Source organism: Plutella xylostella, chromosome 3 (assembly GCF_932276165.1).
Source record: "Plutella xylostella chromosome 3, ilPluXylo3.1, whole genome shotgun sequence".
NCBI classification, from domain to species: Eukaryota; Metazoa; Arthropoda; class Insecta; order Lepidoptera; family Plutellidae; genus Plutella; species Plutella xylostella.
In genome coordinates, this window is record NC_063983.1 from 4,863,979 (window position 1) to 4,890,252 (window position 26,274).

Genomic DNA, 26,274 nt, shown 5'->3' on the forward strand with positions numbered 1-26,274 from the left:
ACTTATCATAAAAGTACCTACTTACTTAACTACGTTACTTACATAATATAGGTAATTCGTGACGAGTTCGTCACCATTTGTATTTTATAACAAGGAAGGTACTTCAAAAGTGTACTTATCCCGAAATTGTGTAGGAGAAGAAGACGTTATCAAAAAATTTAGATGATTTATTATCGAATAGAGAAACAAATAAGTACAACTATATTTCAATTATATCATTTGAATTTATTTAAACATAAACATTATATAACATAATTACTAACTAAATAATGAAATTTCAATTTGAAACTTTCGTCGTTGTCATTGTGTCTTCCGTGTCGAGATCATAAGGCTTCAGGTACGGGATCCCGGACCCTAACCAACAACAAGCCCCCCTGCATGAGCCTAAGGAAAACCCCTAATTTAGTCCAGGACTAAACAACTATTAGGGTAGGATATGGGGAGAAACTACAGAGTTATGGATAACTAGGAGTATGTACCTATGGTCTCTGCCTAACCTATGTGTGAGACTTGGATAAAAAGGCAGTGGGTGACTCGCACACACAATGAATGTGTAAATACTCCCAGTCTGGGGTAAATATTGCGGGATTTGCTGAGGTGTGGAAAGGACACCACGTTCATGGCTCTTGAGACTATCGCGTATGTCGTTCAAGATCCTAACGATACGACAAGACCTCTAATAGGTATAGATACTTTCTGACCTTTTTAGCAATAATTATCAAATAAACAGCACTCATCCAATGGAGGAAAGGAAAGCGGGCGGAGTTTCTTCTTGTCAGTAATCAGCCTGGCGTGACTCCACTAGGATAACGCATTTGGAACGCTAGGCCGCCTTAACACAAAATGACAGTAAAATTAAAAATAAATAAATAATAAAACGGAGTCGAGTCAACACTCGAGACTAGGGTGGTTACAGGCTTTGTAATAACAATACCGTTTAGTGAGACCAGACGCCCTGTGGTGATAGTATAAGGGTTGTCGCTACGGGGACATCTAAAGGCCACAAATCTTTTTACCTCATCTACTGTTTTCGGTACCGGGTAGTCAGTTAGTGCCTGAATTTTACCGGGATCTGGTTTAACTCCGTCTGGCGTAACTACATGACCTAAATAAACGATCTCCTTTTTTAGAAACTCACACTTTTTCGGATTTAACCTCAAGTTTACTTCTCTTAGTCTGTAAAAAACATCTATTAAATTTTTATTATGTGTTGATAAATTTCTCCCAAAAACAATCAAATCATCAAGATATACTAGGCATTTCTCGTAATTTAAACCGGATAAGGCAACTGTCATTACTCGTGAAAAGGCACTGGGGCTTATTTTTAATCCCATTGGCATTCGTTTCATTTGGTATTGTTTATCAAATGTGAATGCAGTGCACTTTCTACTTTCTTCATCTAATTTCACCTGATAATAACCAGAAAATAAATCTAAATGGGTAAAGTAAACAGAGCCTGTTAGGGCGTCGAGAATGTCAAGAATGTTAGGTAAAGGGAAACGGTCATCAACAATTTTTTCATTCAATTTTCGGTAATCTATTACAAGCCTAAACTTTTTTTCATCTGAAACTGATTTTTTAGGTACGAGTAAAATAGGGCTGGACCACGGGCTCTTGGTTTCCTCTATGACGTCATCGTCCAACATTTTTCTTAACTGTTTTTTAATTTCACCCGCCTGAAATTTAGGTAGGCGATATTGTTTTGTGTAAACTGGATCCGTGTCTGGTTTTAACTGTATTTTTTGTTCAAAAATGTTGGTGGTTGTTAACTTATCTCCATCTAAATGAAAAATATCCGAAAATTTGGCACATATTTTTTCTATTTCCATCTGTTCTTCCCCATTCAATCCTTTCAAATTTAATTCCTTAAACATTCTCTTTACACGTTCAGCATTATTTACGGGTTTTTCATAGCTTAATAAATCATACTCCGCTAATGAACCTACTTGTGGTTTGAAAAAACTCAATTTAATTTCGCTGTTCCTTGTATTTAAAATTTTTATAGGTATTTTTCCATCTACCGGACTCACTACTAAACCGGCCATAAAAACACCTTCACTCAGTTGACTTGGATAAACCACACAATCTTCATTCATTGAAGTTGACACGAAATGTATTGACTCTGATCGCGGCGGTACTGTTAAGTAGTTATTTAACCCAATATTACCCATTTGCAACGGTATATAAGTTCGTTCATTATTATTCTTTAGTGAAAATATATTTAACTCATAGTCTAAAATTCCATTGTACTTGCTTATAAAATCAAGTCCTAAAATTCCATCACATTTACAGCACAAGTTCTTAAACACGTGAAACTTGTGTACGAATTCCTTTCCTTCAAAGGCAAGTGTTAGATAAACAAAACCTTCAGAATAAAGTTCACCACACACTCCGTTTATTCTTACCTTTCCATTATGGATTGGAATGTTATGATGTCTCAATTTCTCGTACTTTATGGCGCTAAGCGACGCGCCAGTGTCTATGAGCCAATTATGACTCTGTCGATTGGTGTCTAATATTACATTGTTATAACTATTATATGCACAAATATTAGCATGACCGACGAAAAAACATGCTGTTTTCGCCTGATTGATCTGGAAAATTTTCTTCTGGCGGCGTAACTGCGTCATCAGCATAATGTACATGATGGTCTCGACTCAGGTTGCTAGGGAATGACTTACCCCTTGCGCCTCTGCCCTGGTGCCTAGGGAAATATCCCCGGCTTCGGCCCCGATTGGTAGAGTATCCACGCCATTGCTGACTCGGTGGATCCCCGCGATTGCTGTTTCCGCCTCGTCCGTGGGAATACCCTCTCTGCTGTCCGCGCTGAAACTGTAAGCCACGCTGAAAACGTTGGTAATTTGGCCTGTAACCCTGGTCATATCGCATTATCGCGCCGTCTGATGGTCCCGACGATATCTCCTCGTCCTTGGCGCCACGAATTGCGTCTTTTAATGACGTATAATTTCGTGCTGAAATAATTATGCTTAGGTGACCATTTCGCAATCCGTCTGAGAACCGCTTGATAGCCTGTTTTTCATTAATTGGCTTTAGAATTTCAAACTTAGTTGGGTCTCCTTCGGCTTGCGAAATAGTTAGGTCAACAAAAAGTTTTTCTATTTCTTTTCCATAGTCTTCTATGGTCTTTTGATTTTGTGACGCACGAAGTAACCTCGCCTGAAGAGCGGTGAAAGATTTTTGGACCAATAAATGTTTTTTCATGTCTTCTACTAGATTAGAAACTGATGTATAACTAGATGCTAGCCTAAGTTTTGCGCTTTCTGAAAGACGCGTTTTGAGGACGAAATCAATCAACGTCAGCTTACCATCATTTTGTAATAATGACGCATACATTTCAATAGCCGATATTAACTGCATTACAGATTTTTCACTACTGTCAATAATCGGCAGCAAGGCCACAGCCGTTTTTAAATCAAATTTTTCCATTTCTTGGCTTTCTTTTGTACTACTTATTGAACAAAATTCCTGAATTTGTGTATATATTGTATTTATCCTAACACAAATTTTTTTTATCTCTATGATATCGAAACCTTTTATCTCGCTATTACATATTTGCTCATCTATTAATTCCGAGCACTTGACATATTCAGCATATACTCTAGAAGCTTCATCATATTTATTTTTTATAGTTTCTGGCGTTCTTCTAGCCTGACTTAATTTTACAAGATTATCTTTTATTAACTTTAACTTACATATAATATTTTTAAGCTTATCTGCCATGGCAAATTACAGTTGACCATTTTTATACCTATACTTTAGTCTACTTTAAAATAACAATAGCTTAGAGTTTAATTATTAATTAAAATCGGTACCTTATAGTCCATGTTTACCACTTAATCTCCATATGGGCATCGGAATGTCGCAGCCGCCCATATACATCAACCGACGGTCGCGTATAATAACCTGATGCACTAATTTACGAATTTTACGCGATCACTTTAACTGGCAAATTTTAATTTATCTGTTCACACTTGCTCCAAACCATCTTCCTTGTGGTCCGGATTGCCACGACGACGGTACACCGAACGCCGCAAATGCCCGCTGTTCAGTTCACGCCGAATCCACTTTGTATGGCAGCTCTTGTATAATTTTGCCATGAAGAGACACCCAGCAAACAGGAACATGATAATCATTGCAGTGAGGATTACATTGGTCGTACTAAGATGGGTTTTAATTTCCTCTAATGAAGAAGCATTCGAACCCGCTGCGTTCTGCGCTATTATTATTTCTTCCTTAGACTGAGGCTTCCCCATGATTTTATTTCTTCTTTATGTCTCGTTCATTGAAAAAATAATAATATAGTATTATGCGAACATTACGATCACGATTATTTTCACGGATAGTCCCAAAATAACTAGGTACACGCCATCATTTAATTAATTATTTCACTTTAATGTTCCGACATTAATTATTATTTAATTATTTTTATCTCCGCACTAAATACAGGACAGGACGCGACGCGAGTCGCGCCGACTGGCAAGGTCGCCATATAAGGGTTGTCGCTACGGGGACATCTGAGTGAAACGCCGGTTGCTTTAAGACTGAGTATATTGGATAATTCAAGAGTATAGACGGATACAAATAAAGGCAGCTCCACAACAATAGGGGCGAAAATATCCAAGTTAATCTGAACATAGCTATAGAATTATAAATTCATAATAATTTAATTTATGTTATTAAAATCGGTTTCATTCAATTGATTGCTAAACATAGAACTCACCTCGTACGTACCTAACTACCTCTACCTTCCTATACTACTCCATTTTTAGATAAAGGCGCGCCCAACCCAACCGCGAAGTTGTCTGACAGTCGATGACGAAATCGCGCTGTTGCCACATTTCTTTTTGTATGATAGCTGCGCTGTATAGTCGAACATACTTACCATGTTCGCTGCTTGTGATTCTGGCTATCTTCATTATCATTAGGTCGATTGAGATACGACTTGGTTCACTTATCTTAGCTACGAATACGGCTAAGAATATGCCTATAATAAAGAAAAGGTAGAACGACTAAACCTCGTTATGTCTAACTCGTTAATGAAATGAGGCATAATTCATGATGCATAGTGCACTTTTTAAAGTCGTTATGCGTTTAAGATCTAGGGAGCGCGAACAAGGATTTTCAATGCCACGTCATAAGTTTGTAATCTTAACCTTATGCAGTGTTTTTTTTTCTAAAAACATCTTCTTTCGACATATTATATTCTTCAGAATATTTAAATTTATTTCCCCTTGAAAGTGCGTTTCACGTAATTAATGGACGAGAATAAACATAAGCAGGTCTAGTGATTCAGACCCTTAGCACATTAAGGTCTACCAACAAATGTTTTGTATACTTTTAAACACACCTCCTGTAACATCCTCTTCCGGACTGTAGCATTCTCCATGGATGTAAAAGTGGGATTGATATTAACCAGCTTAGCAGGTGGATTGGAGGCGGGTAATCATAATTTTATTACAATACCCAAGTTTCCAATCCGATTCTTTGCATCTGGTATAGTGTCATCTCATCACCTACTAAATCCGACAAAGATTATGACGAATGGTTCTGGAGAATATGTGACGAATCTTCCCGAAAGCACCCCAACAAGTTGGATGCGCCATGCCTTGCTTCCTGTCCAAGCTGCTACTGCCTAGTTTAATAGTCTGACCAAAATAGACTAATTACAAAAAAATATATGGCGCTCTACCACCTTACAAAGTTATATTAGTAGAGCGGCTTAGCTTAACAATTTTGTTGCTTAGTGATTACATTGATCATTTTAAGATGTGGAGTAATACTGTATTTGACTTCTAACAGAATATACACGACACAGATAAACTCATTCGCGTAAGGCACGTCCCACCAACCACATCGCGGTGTTCAACGCGAATTGTGATGGTGGCGTTTATCTATGTCGACAATGATGCCATGCCGCGGCATCTGCTTACTAATATTGAAAGCTAATAGTGTCATGTCATGTCAGATTGCTTCAGGCCACTAGCGAGACATACCAAAAACTGGTCTTAGATGTTACGGATGTAGCAAGCTCTATTTTATCGCCGGTACTGTGCCTGTGCCGGTAACTAAGAAAAAACACCAAACAATAGCAAATTTAAAAAAAAAATAATAATTTATTTGTAAAAAAAACGTAGCAAGTAAATTTAAGTTAAGGGCAGCAGAAATCTAAACTGTTTGAATGATTCTTCTTCTCCTAGATACATTAAAATTACAAATTAATTAAAACATCAACAAACAACCACTTTTTGAGATCAGCTTTGAGGTGCTACTTCAAAATGTGTGAAATTTGTGAATAATTTAAAACACCACAAACAATTAAATAGTAGTGCCCAACTAAGTATCTCAAAAAATATTTGTATCTAGATAAACCATGATATTATTTTTAAAAAATATCACTCAACAATAGTCCACCTCTATTCATATTTTGTCAATTTACGCTATTCAGCCGGCACAGCTATCGTCGAACCTCGAACTGAATACACCACGTCTCCACCCGTTGCCGTTGCTTGCCTTGGACTGAGAACGTTTGTATGTATGTGCCCGGTGAGAAGTCTGGCAACGTCGCACAAATTTATTCGTGTTCTTGTATTCATATACATCATAGTATGTTGGTATTTGTGTGTTGTTCGTTGATCGTGCAGTGACTCAAACACAACACAAAATTAAAAAGACGCCATCCTTACTGCTTTAGTTTACTTCGTTTCTGTCTTTCTGGAATCATAATTAGGTTTATAATATTGCGTTTTGATCAGGTTTTCTTAAGATACATTTTATTATTTATCGTATGGCAAGCAGTCTTTCTGGTACATAAAATAACTAGGAACAGTTGTTGGACACATTAAGCAACATAATGATGAATTTCTAGTATGGGCTTTTTTGTGTACGGCGATCAATTTAGTTAGTAGTCAGAGTTATTATTAGGTATTTTGATATTTATATAAATGCTTTCAGATTTACACATTCTATCTATACGTATAGAATGCCAAAATTCACGTTAAAATTCTTCATAGTATCAATACCTAAAGTTGTAGTATAGTAACAAGTCTGTAATTTAATAAGAAATTTTATTTTAATATTTGAACAGCGGGGATGTGTCTTAAACATGTTGAAATAGTATAGTACCTATGTTAAATATGGTCAGCACACTACGCAGTGGTAGGTTAGTTAAAAATGTCTTCGTGCACCACATGCAACATTAAATTTATGCATCTATTTCAAGCAATATTCGACCCCCGACCGACATTCGAAAACATTCATCTCGCATAGCGCTCAGATTTTTTTAAAGTACCTGGTAAGTTTAGGTAAATATTTCCGATTTTATGTCAACTTAACTTATCCCTGCTAGGCGTCTAAGGGGTCCCTAAATTTTCTATCGTAGGTAGGTGTATAAAAGTAGATAGGTAATTATAGATGTGTAAATATATTTACAAAAATATTAGGTATATTAGAGCCACACCACATTAAACTCATTGTGCGAACTCTATTTCATTGATTTCTACCAGAATTAGGTATCATTCAGCATCTCTAAACTGTGGACGAATTTCTGATAATTTTGATTCTTCGACTCCTGTTTTTACTAGAAAAAACGCATAATAAATAGGCCTTAATTTTATGTTTTAGGGCCTGTTTCACAACGACTGGTTAGTGGCTACAAAGGGAATAAAATACATGCTTTTACTGTCAAAAAAATAATAACAGTTTGACAGTGGCAGCATGTATTTTATCCCACAGGTAGCCACTAACCAGACATTGTGAAACATGGCCTAAGAATAATATTATGCCGAAATTACTGCAGGTAGGTAGTTAGGTACAGTAATTTTGTTTCGAAATATAGTAGATATGCCTACCTACCTACCTAGGTAGTTAAGTAGCCGGAAAGTGCGGTGATGGAGGGGCCAGACTAGAGTGGTGTCGGAGGCATACCACCTCTTGGCTCGCGATCGATGCCGGCCTGCTGGCGGGGCGCGGGCGGCGGCGCGGGACGAGGGGCGCTGCGCACTCCGCTACTGCGCCGCATGTCGCAGCCAGTCGATGTGGCTTCCCTCAGCTCGCATATTATTATATTCGTTGGTGCGACCGAACGTTAGCGCTAGGCTTACTTGAAAATTCATTAATTACCATAAATCTCTTATCAATCATAAAGTATTTCACGGATAAAGTAATCATTAAGTAACATGTGTTGTAATAGTTTATTTCGGAACTGGTTCGAGTCTTCGAGTCCCTGTAGCAAGATCGATCGAACCGAATGCTAATTAAATATCATCACGCGAAAGTCAAAACGTTGATGGACCATAGGTATAATAATATACTATACATTTTGATGTGGTGTCCATCTGTTTGGGCTGCTTAGTGTTCTCTATAACTCTGCCTCGATTTCCTGCATGTAAATGTTCAATGTATACCAAGCACTTTTACTGTATAAATCGTATATGACAGTCTGAACTCTCGTCAGCAAAATTCTGTACAATTCGGCCAGCAGACATACAAATCATCTAAATTGAATTTTGTATCAAAACGGAGAGCAAACGAGAGTTTCTGCTGTAAAATTCAATTGCTGCACTCCAAGCAACCTTCCACCAGTGTAAAACTGCTGACCCTTCCTTTTTTGTTTATGAAATGCAATATCTGTTGTATTATCTGTTAATGTTGTTACCGTCTCGATGTGTATAATTGGAATTGAAACATTTCACAAAGCGACTCAAAATGTTGCTTGACATTTACTCTATTGAACTTTAAAATGTCGAAAGGCCAGAACATGGGAACGGTTTCGTCCTCGACTGCACGAACCCCTGGCTTGTTTCTACTATCTATTCTATATCAATAAAGTATGGATATGTTTAGTTCCTTTATAATTAAAATAATATAAACACATATTCATATACAATTACGCTGTGTGGTGCTTACCTGGTGGTTACACTACACTTGTGAAAAACCCGGTATTTAATGCTTTGGATGTAATTTATTTCATTCAATGAATCTATCAGAAATACCTAATCGTTATTTATAATAGCTACTGAAGCACAAGTAACAAAATGAATAAATTATATTATTGTTTGTTTGTATAATATAGAATATGAAGATACTTATGTAGTCTGTAGGAGCGGTGGCAAGGTACCTATAAAACAGGGCAGGCGGTGGGCGAGGGTGGCAGGTGGCGTTGGCGGTGGCGTGGACACAGGGTGTTAGTAACATTATTATGCAATGTGAAAGTTGTCGGTGGGCTATTGGGCGTAGCACAGAAGTATGAGGATAGGCCACCACCGCCCCACCCCGTTTGTCGCTCGCGAGCACCTCTCTGCACCCCCTCGCTCTATCGACCGGCGCGGGCGATCTGGGCTGCCTGCCTCGCCCGCTTGCTCGACCGACCCGAACCAGCCCTCCCACTCCCACCCACCCAACGCCAAGATACGGAAATAAGTATACGTGCCACATAATTCATGCCTCAAATCTATAGCTAGAATCGAAGCTACCTACGTAGAACAGAATAGCCTCCCCTGATTACCTAATACATTTTCCGAGGCCTTTATTTTTCAACAAGTTTTCATTAAAAACACATTTCTGACTGGAGTTTTATTTGATATCAATAAAAAGTGACGTCAAACAAATGTTACGTAAACTATCCATGGACAGAATAATAGGAGTCGTTATTATTACAGATACATAAACAAAACATACATTATCATACGAGCTATTACTATTGTATTTTTTATGGAAAACGTGTCCGTAAAAAGAGTAATAATTAAAATTAATAACCAACAGCGAGTAATAAATTGTATAAATGGGCGAGTTGTTCAAACGAGTCATCGTTGTAGCGCGGCTGCATGTGTCGGTGTGTGTCGCCATGATGGCAACGATCGGTTGCCGGACTTGCTTGCTTGCCGGTCGGTAGGTACGAGTAAAGCCGGCAACGTCGCACGCGCCTGCGCCTAGCACTGCGCTCGATTGCGGCATGGAGACTGGAGACGGACAGTTACGACGACCTCGCTAGAAACCAGAGCCGTCACAGTCGCACATTATTCATGCGAGAGAGGTTGTTTGTGATTCCAACTATTCGCACTGTGCCGCTGTGTTGTGTATTGTTCGTTTCTCAAGAAACGAAACGCTATGTGAACTGAAAGTCTCCAGTCTCCTATTGTTACTGCTCGACGATGACGGCCAGAGAAACGACCTGCGCGTATAGAAACAGCCATAAAATTATGTGCATCGCTATAAAAAGGAGAAACTTGCCAAGAAAAAACCCAATACCAACTAATTATTTTTGACAAGGAATAATTGGCATAAATAATATCTTCATATGACGACACACACTTGTAAAACATACATTTATTTGTTGTTAAACACAAACCAGTGTTTTAAGCTCGGTGAAAGTTGAAACACTTGGTTACTATTTGGAACAGTATTCTTACCGACAAGTATTACCTGCCTTGAGGTCGATGAACTCTTACTGTGTTTGGTAACATCAGGCAGTGCTGGAGGTGACGAAGCAAAAGTACAATTCAAATTTTGACACAAAGTAACTTAAATATTTACAGTCTTATGCTATTTAATGCTGAACAGAAATATGCGATAACCCTAAAATAAAATGTCGGATCTCGGCTTTTCCCTTCCATTAGATAGAGTTTGGAGTAGGTCTTATCTGAAACTTGGTTATTTGTAGGTGTAGTAAATGCGCTATATGTCGACACTTTCATCTCAATACTCAATCTTTTATTGCATTGCATCTACTACTTTTACATACGTTTTGGCCTTGGTACAAAAAAATACCTCCGCAGATACATACATGCTTTTTAAAGATAAAAAGTACCCTTTTTCGGTTCGGATTTGATATGTTTAAACTAACAGAGTAAGATGGTGGCTAAGGTAGAAAAAACGATCTATCGGACTGCTCCACAGAAATGTATATTATAAGAAATAAAGCATGGCTGGCACGACATAAATATGGTTTTCATAAAGCTGTAGACTATTCTATTCTAGACTGTCCCCTTCGACGTTCCTTACATCAGGCAAAGAGGTCCAAGCGCGTGACAGGTCACCCAGCACTTGGGTTTGTAACATGAATACCTGTAAGTTATGTTAAATAAATATTTAAATTCAGACTTTTTGGCCTTTCAATATAAACCTATCTTATCGGCATGTAGAAGTTTGACCATATTTTAAATAAAAATTTGCATTTCAGTATTTAAAACAAAATACCTTCCAAAACAGCAGGAGGTCACCCTATTCCAATTTTATGCATTTATTGGCATAGAGTATGGTAGTGCAAGTATCGAACTGAATGTGCACACGGTAACGGTGAAGTGGCCTGCTTCGCAATATTGCACGAGTGTATCCAACGGTATTTGCCCCTCTTGCTCACAACAGATTTCTTAACTTAAAACACAAAGGATTTCTTATGCATTGGAATACATATTATTTTCCTTTAACTTTGCTCAATTGTCTTAAAACTTCATTAATGAGCAAACTTTCCTGTTTGCTTAGCTCCAGTTACGTTGTTCTATTAAGCACGCAGCTAGTAATTTACTCTGTCATCAGGAAATTACAGGCTTGCTGAATCATCAATACAAAAGATAGCATGTCAACAATGTGTTAGTTCATGATGTAAAGCGAATAGTGTCATTTCATTTTGCTTTGTAACACTGCGCAGTTCACTCTCATAATTAATTACTTGCAGCTTGCAGTGTGTATACACTTATTTATTTTGATGAATGTAAAAAATAACGTTGTTGTTCTGAAAACGTAAGTTCTAGAATGGATCCTGCAGATCTCAAGCATTTTCATAATTATTTAAAACATAAATTCTATGATACATTTAATTGTCCTTGTGCTAAGGTAAACACCACGTGTGAGATAAGCTTTTAACGTTTTATGAACACATAAATACATTGTAGGTACGTCATCACTTCACGTGATTCAATTTAAATTCGATGAGCAAGAATTTGAATTTAGTTTGCGTTCTAAACAGGCATCCATGCAATAAAGCTCTGAAATTCAAGTGGTCTCATGTAACCTTGAGATTTAACTTGCTAAAGAGAAACACTTTTATATGCAGTTACAAAGTTTACGGTTTCCAAAAGGACTAACTTAAATCAGAATGTGAATAATAATCGATACGTGCGTCTCCGAGTAGAATATATTCAGTTCATTTTGTGGGACGTGTTACTAAGTAATGGCAATATATCATGAACATGGGTGATGGGTGAAATAAAGTTAAAATAGAGCGCAAATTTAGCAGAGGCCGTATGAGAAGTATTCAGAAAGCTGACTGACGTCATGGATGGAACCGGTATCTCCCTGCCCCTCCCCGGGCCGCCCCCTGCGCCCCGCATCGGGGTCGCGCACCCCTCGCCCGCGAGCCTCTCCCCCTCGCTATTCCGCTGCCATTGCCTGCCTCTGCCACCTCGAACACGCACACAAGCATAGTCAAATTTCACACGGAAACAAGTATAGCGACGCGGGCCGAGCGTAGCTGGCGTCAACGCGGCAACGTTGCACCAGACATCGACCGATTTAATCACTCGTTCGACCGCGTCGTTGATTAACTGCTATATTACATACCTACCTACGTATAAAAACATATTCTGTATGAACCTACTTTATCTCTATGTTTTAAGTATGATATAAACCGTGAGTAAGTATGGAATGATATTGTATTTAAAGTTAGTAGGCAGCTAGTAGGTAGGTAAGTATATTACTTAAAATATTTTCTTATTTATGTAGTCGTCTTTTTTTGCTATCTACATAATCTGCATACCTACAAATATTTCTAAAATACTAATATACGATAAAATATAAAGGGGATTTGTGTACATGTAAAGTAAATAGGTACTTATAATGTATTTATAAGTATAATGTACATTTGTATCGAAAAAACACCAAAACTACACGAAGTAGATACTGACTGACTGCTGAGTTTAATTATACAATAAAATATATCTGTTTTCATAAATTAAGATATGTAGTTAAAACACACAGCCTTATTGCTAAAATAAATATTTGGTTTTGTATTTAAGCCACTACCAAATATTCGGTTCGTCTGTAAACGTCCCTATCATAAAACCAGACGGTGTTTTCTACAACTGCCCAATCCAATTGAATTCTTCTAATTAACTAATTGATTGAAACGTGACCCAGCTGCAAAATTAGTTAGACGTAGGAACGAATTTAAGAATTAATAATAGAAATAAACCAGTTTTAGGCCTCTGCGAATACGTGTGAGAAAACATAATAAGCTAAACGAGGCTATAATATACCATGGTTTTGTATCTTATCATTCTTATCTATTTTCATATGTCTTGAAAGTTATTTTTCACAATCATAATAATATGTTCATACGCATATATATACTTAACTCAACGTATTTTAAGTCTACCGTATACCGTAAAATTATCGAAAATACCTTTGTGAATTATCTATTATATATTACTTAATAAGTTAAACACATTTTGATTCATCAGAATGTAGAAGCTAACATTTTCCATGAGCGAGTTGGCTGATTTGTATGGGTAAAATGAAGCTGGTTTATAAAGGAACAACACGACCACCCGTTCTTGTCAGTATGCACGAAGCGGCAACGTCGCGTTTATTGTGAGGCAGTCGAAGTCGAACTATAAAAATACTTATCTACATATTTAGTATTTTTTATACGTAGATACCTACTACTTATAATCGTATATGGAGTTGCTATCATTCGATTTTATCTCGCCTTGTTTAGTCATAGAATTTTTGTTTTTATTAATAGGTACTTTTAGTAAAAGATATACGCTTAAATTGAACGTCTTTGTTAAATTTTAATTTTACCAACTCATCGGCTCACGATCGAATCGTTATTTATAATTATGTATAACATAGTTCAACATTTAGCGAACCTTCCTACTGTACCATTTTATTATACAATATATTATTAAAGTATGACTTAAACATATAGTCATTGTGCCTTCCCTACCATGGAGAAATTAATCGAATACCTTATTTTTGGGATTTATTCAAACTAAAAACGTATTTAAAAATAAGTTATTATAAATAAGTATGTATAAATATAATGTACATTATACATTGCATTTCAAGAGTAGAACGTAGGCCACTCCCAAAAATTTACCATCGCCATTACCCTATGTCCTCAGCCTTTGCTATTACTCCTCCAGGATTAAATATGCTAGCTTTTAATTTTTTACACCAATTCGGTATGTTAAGTAATTTTATGGTGATTGTTTTTATAATTTTAAATTGAAGTTTGTTGGAATTTGAGACACTAATTTGAATATTTTTTATTTTACTGCTCTCGTTAATTTAATAAAAAATAATTAAAGATCGGCTCTTCGACGATTTTATGACGTCATTCGCTACCATGCAGCCGCTGACGTCATCAAGATCGTAACTCTGTGAATATTTACACTTTAGATTGACAGAAGTGACATTTAACAATTGAACATTTTCATTCTCTTTGGTTGAAACTTTAACCTTGCGCAGCGTCTTGAAGGACAAATTATATTTTCATTTTTGATAAAAATAATCGGTATCCTTGAATATTTTATATTTTTAAGAATGAAACGCTTATTAAAAAGATAATATCTCGAAACGGTTTTGGAATTAGCATCAATTTTTTTTACTAAACATACCGAATTATGATAACAATATTGAACTTTTCATTTATAATTAATTACTTACATCTTCTCTTCACTTAGTCTTCATTTGCACCAAAACAAAGAAATAAAAATGAAAATTAATTATTAATTACTTACTTCAAGTAATGAGTTCCAGAAAGGGACTTTAAGCTAATGTCGACAGAAAGAGACGACATAGATTTAATGCCGACATTTGCTTAATGTTCCCTTAGTATGGAATAATAAATTTAAAAAAATGTATTGCTCGGAATGGAGCAAGTAAGGAAGGCTTATAAATATTGCACTCTAGACTAAAAGAAACAAATATTAAAAGATCGCATTTACTTAAATATCTTGAATACGAGTAATTAAATAAGAAGGATGAACTCTGTCTTGTTAAACGTCTTCAGAGCACCCAAGTGTTTAATATTGAACAGTTTTATCATAGATACAGTTAAATTTGAGTACATCTAGATATATTATGTGGGCTCACCGATCTGCAGTGGACAAGCTGCAAGACAAGGGAAAGTGGCCAAGCTTAGGCATGGAGTATATTCCTTAGGGATATGCACATTGCACAAGGGTACCACTCGAGAGAGCCAGTTGCAGGTACTTACTCTGCCACAGATGATAAAATTTCATGCATCCCTAATTTCTTCCACCATGCATACCTGAATAGTTGGTTAAATATAAATTTGTTGTTGCAGCTATGGCCGAGTCCAGAATGTTAAGTTGCTGGGTCGAGCGGAGGGCCCGGGAGCGGTTACGCCGGGCGCGGGCGCCAGCGGCGTGTGCGCCACGGTCGCCTTCATGGACATCAAGTCGGCGGCCAAGGCGCACACGGGCGAGCACGTGCTGGACGAACGCACGCTCACCACGGAGTACTACGAGCCCACGGCCATCCCGTCGGCGGCGGGCGCGCCCTCGGCCGGCTCCTCGCCCGCCGGCTCCGGCTACTCGGGCTCCTCGTCCTCCGTGAACTCGGCGCCCGCGCCCACGCCACCAGCGCGGTACCACCTCTCGTGAGTACACACTTCTTTGCATCTGTCCCCGTGCAAACTTACTACGTACCTACTTATATCAGTTCCTTAGTAATGACTCATTTTAGTTCAAGGACATCCGATATAACCATGGTAGGAGTATATTTGGATGGGGATATCTTTAAAACTACTGTCAAGTTGAATCTCGCGCAACATTTTCTTGAGGCAACAGATTGAACTTGATGGTTGTCGCCTGTGCACGGTATCCTTCTGCTATATTTAAAAATACACTTAACACCTCTAGAGATTGTATCATTTAATTGACAAATATACCAGAAGGGTGCCATGTTCCGCTATATATGGATATTTTATGGATTAATAATATTCTGGATGTCTTTTTATGAGCAAAATCAACGCACAATGAAATAATTGCAAATACGTTAAAGACTTCCAAAATATTACATACCTGTGTGATGACTCGCCTGTGGACGGTGTATGTCGCATTGTGTTCATTTTGATGAGCCACCTAATGAACACTTGTACTTGTGATAACCCAAACCGAAGTACAGTAAGTATAGTTTGTTAGAGCTCGCACTCCGGAGCCGCCGCCGCGATGACAGTGCCCCCTCGATCTCTGTAACGGATTGCAGTGACCTTTCAGGATTGCAGTGCTATGTGGAGAAGTGATCATTATTGTGTTCAGTGACAGTGCCAGTGAAGCAAAGACAGTGTGATAGTGAAAATATAAAAAGGAAATAGTGATAATACGTGAAGCAGTTCTCGACGATGATATTCCACTGTCGCTGGCGGCGGCCCTACCTTTGTCTGCACTTTGTGATTAACTTGTGTGTTTGTGAGCACGACTTTGTTAGGTTCTATGAACCTAAACATATCTCAAAATTGCATGTTGTGTGCTTTGGGAGTGAAAATAATTAAGCAAATTCATAAACCTACCGCTTTGTTTATAAAAAAAGTGACAATGCCTTTGAGTAGTTAACTGTTTTTGTTTCCATCACGATTAAAGAGACAAAATTCAAAGATCCTACATTTAAGAGCATTGTTATATATTTTTTATAAACAAAATTAATAGGTAGTCTTGGTGGATGGGATCATTTACCAATCTGGCAGACAGTTTTTCATTATTATTAAGAAAAGCTGAGCGCCATATAAATGTGGATTCTACAGTCAGTTACGATATTTCGTTGTTCTGAGTAAAGTCAGTTAGTGTTTATATTGTATTGTAATCTACCATCAAAACCAAGGTGACGTTAGCGCACGCGCCTTCGAGCGAACATAAAGAAACCTACATTTACAACATAACGGCCTGGGCAGCTGACCAACACACCTGTCTCTCTGCCCTTTCATTCATATTTAAGTGCCCCCTCTTACATTATGCTATTAAATGTTGTCTTGTAAACCCGACATACTATTTACCCGCTGAAATATCTTACAAACTACTTAAGATCACAGTATTTTTATGCGACTGCAGCGAAGCAAATAGCACGGTTATGATTTTGATGTTCAGATGTTCCGATCTCGTAACTTCAAAACTACTACATACATATTTATAGAATCGATAACATAATAGGTAGTGAGACCCCTATGATCCACTATCATGGATCTAATAATCTTGGCTGAGCCGATTTTCATGAATGTAACATGCCTAACACACGTGGTAAACATTGTCTATGAGTTCTATAACACTTTTTTTACGAACATAGTTTCAGCTTGATTTGAACTGCGCTGCCAATTCTAGAGTATGGACATTGGAGTTTGCTTAACTGATTTCAATGTTTCATAGAAAAAGCTTTATTCAGATTAAAAAGCTTAAAAATATTAAAGAAGCTCCTTAAAAAAAAGTTGTGTCACTTATATAGATAACCAAAACCGGTCTAATGCGAGTCGGACTCGCGCACGGGGGGTTCCGTGTTATTATTAATTACAGTATTTACATATTTTTACATCCAAACATACCCACATTTAACAATCTATTATTTTTCTATGTATATTTTTCTGTGTATATCAGCTGTCCTATATCCATATTACTAAGGCAAGCTGTATTTGACCCCTAACAGAATATACAAGTTATTAAAGATACTTGGGGTAGCTCGATCTGAATCGACCTTCTGGTAGATCGAATCGTATGCAGAGAAGATCGTATGCAAAAAATTGCATTACAAGAAAAGGAAACTCTAGAATACTCTAGATCTTATTGATTGGTTCAGTCGCCATTTCGTCCAAACTAAATTGATTGGTCAGGTTAAGTCAGATACACTCCATTGAGCGGCTGAGTTGTAATAGGCTAGATAAAGATCAAATGCAGAAAGTTGGAATCAGTAGCTTACAGTGCCGCTAATATTAAAAAATCCAACTATCTTCAGTCATCTATTCAAAGCCATACGATTTATATCGAGTGTCTATAAAAATACACGAATCCTTTTTCATGACATGATCTTCCAAGATAGATTATGGCCCAGCACACATGGTGAAACGAAACTGCAACTACTAGTTACTTTTGAGTTTCATTTGAGTTTATGCCATAGATATCTTTGAGAGACAACACACGTCGTTGTACTTGTTTGAAACCGGTTTGAGATGCGTTGGAGACCAGTTGCTTTATTTTTTGGTATTAACTTAAGTGAAATTTACAGTTTTTCAGGTTCCGTAAGTCTACTAGGAACCCTTATAGTTTCGTCATGTCTGTCCTAGCTCGTTCTCCGTCGTTTCTGTACCGATTTCCACGAAAATTGGTGGAGAGACGTATACTAATAATCCCATAATTTTAATTCGGTAAGAATAATAATTAAGATTCGAAGCGTCTGTAGTTGAGCTGGCTTCAGTGATCGTAATCGTAACTAGTCACTGAGGATAAGCAACATATAACACGGTCAGCCATTGGATGGATGACCGATTTCAAGTGGTTCTTTTCTGGACGCTTCCGTGCTTCGGACTAGGGATGCCCGATCTGAATCGATCTTTTGGAAGATCGATTCACGGCAATACGATCTAGCGAATTTTTGAATCGATTCAATGGCATGCAATCTTTGGGAAAATCGAATCGTATGCAGAGAAGATCGTATGAAAAAATCGTATCATCAGAAAACGTGTTTTGTTCCCCAATAAGTTGATTAGTCAGATACACTCGATTATGATAGTAGTTTCACTCGGTTTTCTTCCCCATTGAGGGGCTGAATCGTATAGGCTAGCTCCAGCGCGCAGTCAAATTAAATGCAGACGGTTAAAATCTTACATGACTTTTAGTGAAAAATTTTTAAAAAAACTTGCATGCTTACTGTGTCTTATTTTTTTTTTATATAACGATCTTTCGATATCGATTCAAAGCCATACGATTTATATCAAGAATCTATTAAATACTTTTTTATGATACGATCTTCCAAGATCGATTTAATCGATTCAAAGCCATACGATCTAGATCGAGAATCGATTCACGGTGTTACGAGCCATTACGATCCAAAAGATCGATTCAAACCAGAAAATCGGGCATCCCTACTTCGGACGGCACGTTAAGCCGTGGGTCCCGGTTGCTGCTTCAGCAGCAGTCGTTACGCCTAGTCAGAGGCCTTCGGACAGCTTGTAAGCGTCGGGTTGCTCACTTACCCGACAACTTCAGTGCATTATAATCATTAAAAAACGGCGATACGGCTCGCGACCTATCACGTGAGTACAAATGTACCGCGAAAAGCAGATGAATCGCAGCGAGTCACCTCTGACTACCCCTTCGGGGATTACAATCGTGAGCATTATGTATGTAAATAATTAAAAATAAAAGTTAGATCAGATCGCCGGCGTTGTAGGGTAGGATATCCAAGATGGTGGCCGCGTTGGCCCGCTATATGGCGATGCTCACGTTTTGTGCGAGGTAAAAGCTAGCCCTAGGGTCCCTTAAGACTTATATTAGCATGCTGCTAAGTGCAAATGTCTTTAAAAAGCCGACGCGCCTCCGCTCCCCACGACCCTAGGGTTTCATTTCTAAAAGGCACAAACATGCTCTCTCCTAGGGATGCATATTAACGTCCTTTCATCGACTCCGCCGGCCCGGCCGCAGTGCCGACATCTGCGGAGTTACGTGGAAGATGGGACGGTGCTAGTGAGTCAACGCATGTTGCGGCCCACGCCAGTAACCGGCCCCTCTTCCAGGCCACCAGACTCATAGCGTCGGGTATCTTGCCGTCGTCTCGCATGATCACGCTTGGTTCTAAGGTAGCGGAAACGATTGCACTGGCAAGGGACCGGCAGATGATGACCATAAGCGCGGCATGGCGGGCTATACGCCCGGCACTGCGGCCACACGACAGGCAGTAGTGACCGCGGCGGTCGGCATGTTCCCCACAGCGGCAGCGATGAAGCTCATTAGTTTGAAGCCCTATTAACAGGCTCATAGTCACTGACAAATTTGTTCTATCCATAGCATACCTAGATTTTCCGAAGGGTAGAAACCAATATCCCGACGATGCAGGAGTGCTAGAGGCCAGGAGACCGGAGCTCGGAGGCAGTTTGTTTTTCTTTCATGATCAATTCTGAATTTCATAAACTGTCTTTGATGCCAATCGTTGCTATTACATATATGGATCACAAAATTTCAAAAACCATGGGTCCAACTGAGGTTTTAGTGGTTCTTCTTTTTCTTCAGGTGCCATCTACTATCGTATGTCGGCTATCATTATGGCCACTTGGGCCCGAGAAGTCGCAGAGCTGCGACTTCTCGGGCCAAATTTGGCGAGGTTCTGTAGCCAGTGGGTTCTTCTACCTTTTCTTAATGGTGGTTAATAGTTCTAGCCTTTTGTGCATCCTTTGCAGTACCGTTTCATTTTTTACTCTATCTGTCTGTATATGATATTTTCAGCATTCTTCTGTATATCCACATTTCGAAGGCTTCCAACCTTTTACACAAGGTCTTGGTCAATGTCTAAGCTTCTACTCCGTACAGAAGAATGGAAAAAATGTAGCACCGTACCAAGCGGCACCTAGTGAAGAGTTTGAGATTTCGGTTGCAAAGGAGCTGTGGTCCTCTTGTTCGTTCACAATACACCCTAGGTATTTATATGAACTAACTCTCTCCAACGATTGGTTGTTGACGTGGAGATTGGCAGATATTTGTTAACGACCGACTACCATGTTCTAGGTATTTTTTATATTAATGTTGAGACAGTTTCGAGCAGTATTTACCAGCTTTTGCAGATTTTCAGAGCAGCTGGCAAGTCTCAACAGTATCATCGGCGTATCGTATGTTGTTGAGGGTTCGCCCATTTGCAACATTACCTTCTGTTGCATTTTAGAGCGCCTTTGAGAAAATTTCTTTAGGGTACAAGTTAATAAAAATACAAATAGCAACTGCGATAATATACATCCTTGTCGCACTCCTCGTTATATCTCTACATCAGCTGTGAGTTTGTGTTCGCAGTCTGTTGCCAATTGAGGTTCTTAATTATTCAGCAGGGCGATCACGAACAATATAGAATCGAATGCGAGTGCGACTAGTGGCAACTTGACAGCACTTTCGAACACTTTTTACCTATAAAATTGACAGTTGTCGCACTCGCATTCGATTCTATACGTTAGCTCAAATTTTCGTGATACGGGTACTGACGTCTTTTGAATCGAGACCTACTTTTTCTAAGATCTGCATCTGGGTTACTTTGTCGTGTTTCACGCGATGAAGGATTTGGTTTATATCCCAACACCATTGCATGAGCACTTGGTAGGAAAATAGTGCATTTCTCGTGCCATAGCCATTTCTAAACCCAAGTTGTGTCTCTGATAGGTATATTTTCTTCACACTTTCTATAGATTCTTTTAATAACAGCTCTAGGATGTTTTATTTATTCAAGGTTATAATATAAATTAACATTTACCTAATGAAGCCTAATTGTAAATAAAATTATGAAAACTGAACTAAAAGATAAAATTTTACAAATTCAAAGTATTCGCCTCAAGCTTAGTCTAACTAGTCAAAGATGCCGCCTCGTATCGTTCCTGGCTCGAAAGTACCCAACAAGCCAGCCGCATTACCGCGCTGTATCGCCAACGAAATGCGCTGAACCAGGAACGAGCATCATGACCTTTTTCCTTCAGGCGCTTGCCAAGCTCTCTGATGAAGCATAAAGCCTCTGTTCCCCAGGAACCTGCTGCTTCGACAGCAAAGGGCAGAAAGCTGTAAGAGGCTTTCAAATTAGAATACTTTAAATACTTTGCCCCTGCAGCTGTCTCGGCAGCAGCTCCTCCAGCACGAATTGTGTTGCCGAGATGAGCGGCGGCATAGGTACTTACACATGTAGCGTCCCAAACCAGACATTGGCCCCTCTTCCAAAGAATTAGTGTGAGGCCATCAGGGCGCTTCCCGTCGGTCCGAAACAGACCAGGAGGTTCAAGGACGCACGGGATATTAGCTGACACCAAAGCTCTGCGTATTATATCGTTGAGGGCACTATGACGGAGCAACCTCCCGGCACACCTCGTGCAGCTGAGAGCATGGTGGCCGTCTGCCTCTACCATCACCCCGCAAATGCACTTGTGTGGGACACAGACGTCGCAGCCAAGTCGCAATGCAACTGCAATGCGTAAACTGTCATTGTCCATATATGTGTCCATATATGTGCCAAGCTGGGGTGAAGGCAGTGCATGCAACCAGGCTCCCGATTCCGGTGTCGGAACCGCCTTAATCCGTGCAAGATGGGCCCCCGAGGAGTTTGCCATAATATCAGCAACGAGAGCCTTACACTGAATTTCATCCCATTCTTTCTGTATGTTCAGTTTGACAACATTCTGGTTCGGATGCCTGCTAGCTTACTCTGTCAACCCTACATCTACGAACGGAACCGTAAATCCATCACCATTAATTGAGAGTAATTGAGTGACTAAAATTACGACCCGGGCGCCGACGCAAGGAATCCGACTAGGGCAGTATCTTGCAGCCTACGAACCCCAATGCCTCCATGTCGTATGGGCAAAGATGCTTGACACCATTGCGCGTCATTTAGAGAGACATTCAGAACTTTTTCCAATGTCCGCTTTACAGTCGCGTCCAGTGCCGCCACCTCATCAGGGAACAGCCAGGCGGGAGATGTCCTCACGGTGTACGTCAGCCTGGGCATAGCAAGGTAACTCCTTAAGGGTCGGCAAGGGGGAATCGAGGGTTGGCATTGTCATAGAATTATGTAGTAAACGATGCTCTACAACCTTGAAAAAAATCACACAGGTAGCCGAAGAGTCTAGCTAGGTGCTGAATGATTCGAATTCAAGTAAATGCTTATGGATAACTGTAAATAAAATTCAGAATATCACGAAAATCACACTCCCGTATTGTAACAACTGTGTCGTAATTATTAAGAATTTTCATATGATTTTTATCATATTATAAAGTTAAAGGCTTGGACTAGGCGCTAAATACCTTGTTTTTTAATAAACACACACTTATTTTGTGTAAATTAATCCCAAACTTGAGCAATTTTTTTCCCTCAAATCTTCATACAAATATCTATGGCGGCTTTCTGTGTTATAAAATCATAAACACAAGTGACGTTTGACTCAGTTGGCCGCTGGCCTCCAAAGAAGGGTCACGTCGGTTTAGGCAGCACTGACAGCTCGCGATCTTATCGTGTACAGATACAAAATCACTGCACATTGGTTGTCATTGCACTTTTTCAACTTTTATGACACCAACATAATTTGATTTGAAATTGAGGAAGCATAATTTCCAGTATATTCAATGCCGCTTTTTTGCTCGACTTGGTGGGGGCACTGCCGTGCCCCCAGATACATTAAATTAAATTAGATAGTGTGCAATATTCTCGTGACATTACAGTCTCGTAAAGGTCTGATGAGGAGCAGGAATATAGCGAATGGATCTAAGTGATGACAATACGCACGAACATTAGGTTAGGGATCAAAAATACAGTCTCTTGGTGCTGGTTGAGGTATGGTCTCGTGAGGATCTGATGAGGGCAGTAACACGGTGGTGGCTCAATTAAATTTCAAAGATGTTAATAGCTTAAAGCATCGAGTTTGGGCAATTAAGTATGTTTTTCAGAGAGAGAGAAAGAGATTTTATTTTTCCTCTGGATGTGTTAGGTTTACTGGGTTTACTAAGTTCATTCTGTTAATGGCATCAAGTTGTTATGTGTTCATAAGTAATAAATATTTATTAACAAAATGCTGTTGGTTCTACACGAAAATGTAAAAATAAAAATAAAATAAATAAAAATAAATTCGTAACGTAAAATTGTCAATGACGGAATTTCTTCTATAGACAGTAGCCACAAAAAAACAAACGATAGATGGCGTGATTTGAAGATAAAGATACATTTATTCGACACATAGACAGCAACAACAACAAAAAATACAGATTTAAAGAAAAGAAACACATACTTATACAAAACAACAAAGAAAAAAAAGGATACACATCAAATATACTGATATGCGAAATATCAGCTTGATATCTTTACCCGTTTCTGAGAAAAAGGGCGGTGACAGACAGTCAGTCAGACAGACGGACAACAAAGAGATCCTATAACGGTTGCTTTTTTTCTTTTGACGTTCGAAACCCTAAAATTAAGTAAAAATATTATGCTGCTACCAAAAAATGTACTTACAAAGCGGTATATAGTACTAAACAAATTATAAACAAACAAAAAACACGACTGCACGCTAAAAACATGAAAACAAGCCCCAATGTTAATGGAAAGTATCGTAGGCGGGGACCGGCAGAGGGTTCACCATTTAGCTGAATGTTACTTAGAAAACGGCCTTGAGTGGCGGTCAAGTTGGTCCCCGCCTGCGATACTTTCCATTAACATTGGGACTTGTTTTCATGTTTTTAGCGTACAGTCGGGTTTTTCGTTTGTATTTAATTGTATTTTTTTATTTGTAACTTTTTAGTTGTTTTTATTTTATGAAATTTTACGTCAGTAGTTCATGATCATTTTTTATTTCAATAATTTTGGTGTTGTTATTTAAATACCTTCAATATGCATATTTTTGTAATGTGAAAATCAAGCCCTTTCATTTGATACCTTACACGGCAAAGTTGAATTATTATTTTTTCGATCATCACGTTATGTCCTCTAGAGGGCGCTATGTACATTTTAATGGAACGTCACATAGCCTATAACCATCGCGCCATCAATACGCTTCTAACAATACCTCATACATCAAAATCTATTAAGCCGTTTAGGCTACAGGAGGGAACAAAGAAACAGACAAACATACATACATACAATCAAAAAACATTACCCTTCTCCTTCGGCAGTCGGGTAAAAAGGATTAAGACAGGGGGTCATTCTGACCTTTTGCTCTACGAGTTTTGGAAATTAACAAAAAAAAAAACCTTTTTCATAGAAACTTTGTTGGACATGTGACTTTTTACCATGGAAAACGAATATTTTTTTTCGTGAATTTGTAATCTCGTAGAACAAAACTTGTTCAGAATGACCCCTTGAGTCATCCCCTTTTGGCTTAGTATAGCCCTTTTGCGACACTTTGTATTTACTTTGCTTTGTCGTCGGGGTTCAGTTGGCTGGAGGATGCCCGAAACTTATTATCTACACTTTAATACTTGTAGTTACCTTTTACAAGTAAATACCACATTTGTTTGAGAAAGCTAATCGGGTTCCGAGTATAGAGTAAAGTGGCGCCCCTATTAATTTCTACTCTTTCCTGGTGCCTACCAGTGTAAGTAAGAATTATACTTACTTACCCTAAAATCACCCAAAATGTACTTGAACATAATTGTCAATAAAGTTGGCGAGTAAAAGTTTATCGACCCACTGTGCAAACTTACATGTGTGCGTGTCACTGCGTGTGCTGTGTGAAGAGCATTGAAAACCCAAAATTGGCGCGGCACGTCACACTGTACTGGCCCTTAATAGGATGAGGGCTACACAAGATGATAGTTTATCTAAGTGATTCGTCAGCTTGGAGAACGTCTGGTGTTTATTCTCAAGTAGAGCGGGTATACCTTCTGGGAAAATTGGTGCTCCCAGTAACATAAATTGGTCCTTAGCTGTATTTTGTAAACCTGGCACAATAGCTTCAAATAGCGAAAAGATTTGTTGCGCCCTTGGGCTGTTACCGAAGAATTCACACTTTTTGCTGTTGCGGATCAACCCAATCGATTTTAGGTTCGAGATTAAAGTTGGTATCTCATTTAATACTATTTCTGGGCTTCCGCCAATCACACCATCATCTAAATACCATATATTAAGGGGTGATTTAATGGAGATTTTTAATTTAGCTTTTTTGTTTTTACCTTTCGTAACATTTTCTTAATGTTTCATCTATTTTGAAGCACTGTGTCTTCAAAATAACTAACTTACTAACTTAGTTAAATATTCCGCAATTAATGCTATATTATAATTAGTTACCTAGGATGTCACTGATGCAAAACACTCAAAAAAGTATTAATAAAATGGTTAGTTTTTTAAATATTTGGCTTTAACAAGATTTGTTCCAATTTTAAGGTAAAAAGTCTTATAACTGGACTTTGTAGAGCTCCAAACCGTTTACTAATAATTGTTATCCGATAGAGCGGTTCCTCAAAAGCACAGATCGGCGACAAGGTTGCTTCACCGAAATAATGCTTGTCCGATAACACATTAGCCGAAAAATATTTGGCTTTTAAACATAAATTTTGGCAAAATTATAAAAAAAACTTAAAA

At 38.5% G+C, this 26,274-nt stretch overlaps 1 protein-coding gene across 3 annotated transcripts in view; it reads left to right on the forward strand.

The window, feature by feature from the left end:
* Positions 1-26,274, forward strand: part of LOC105396132 (protein split ends) — an 87,307-nt gene that overhangs the window by 887 nt on the left and 60,146 nt on the right. For all 3 annotated transcript variants that reach the window (XM_038117183.2, XM_038117185.2, XM_038117186.2), the window contains exon 2: positions 15,329-15,643. In XM_038117183.2, coding sequence (XP_037973111.2) covers positions 15,329-15,643 — 315 coding nt within the window. The remainder of the gene's footprint in view (positions 1-15,328; positions 15,644-26,274) is intronic.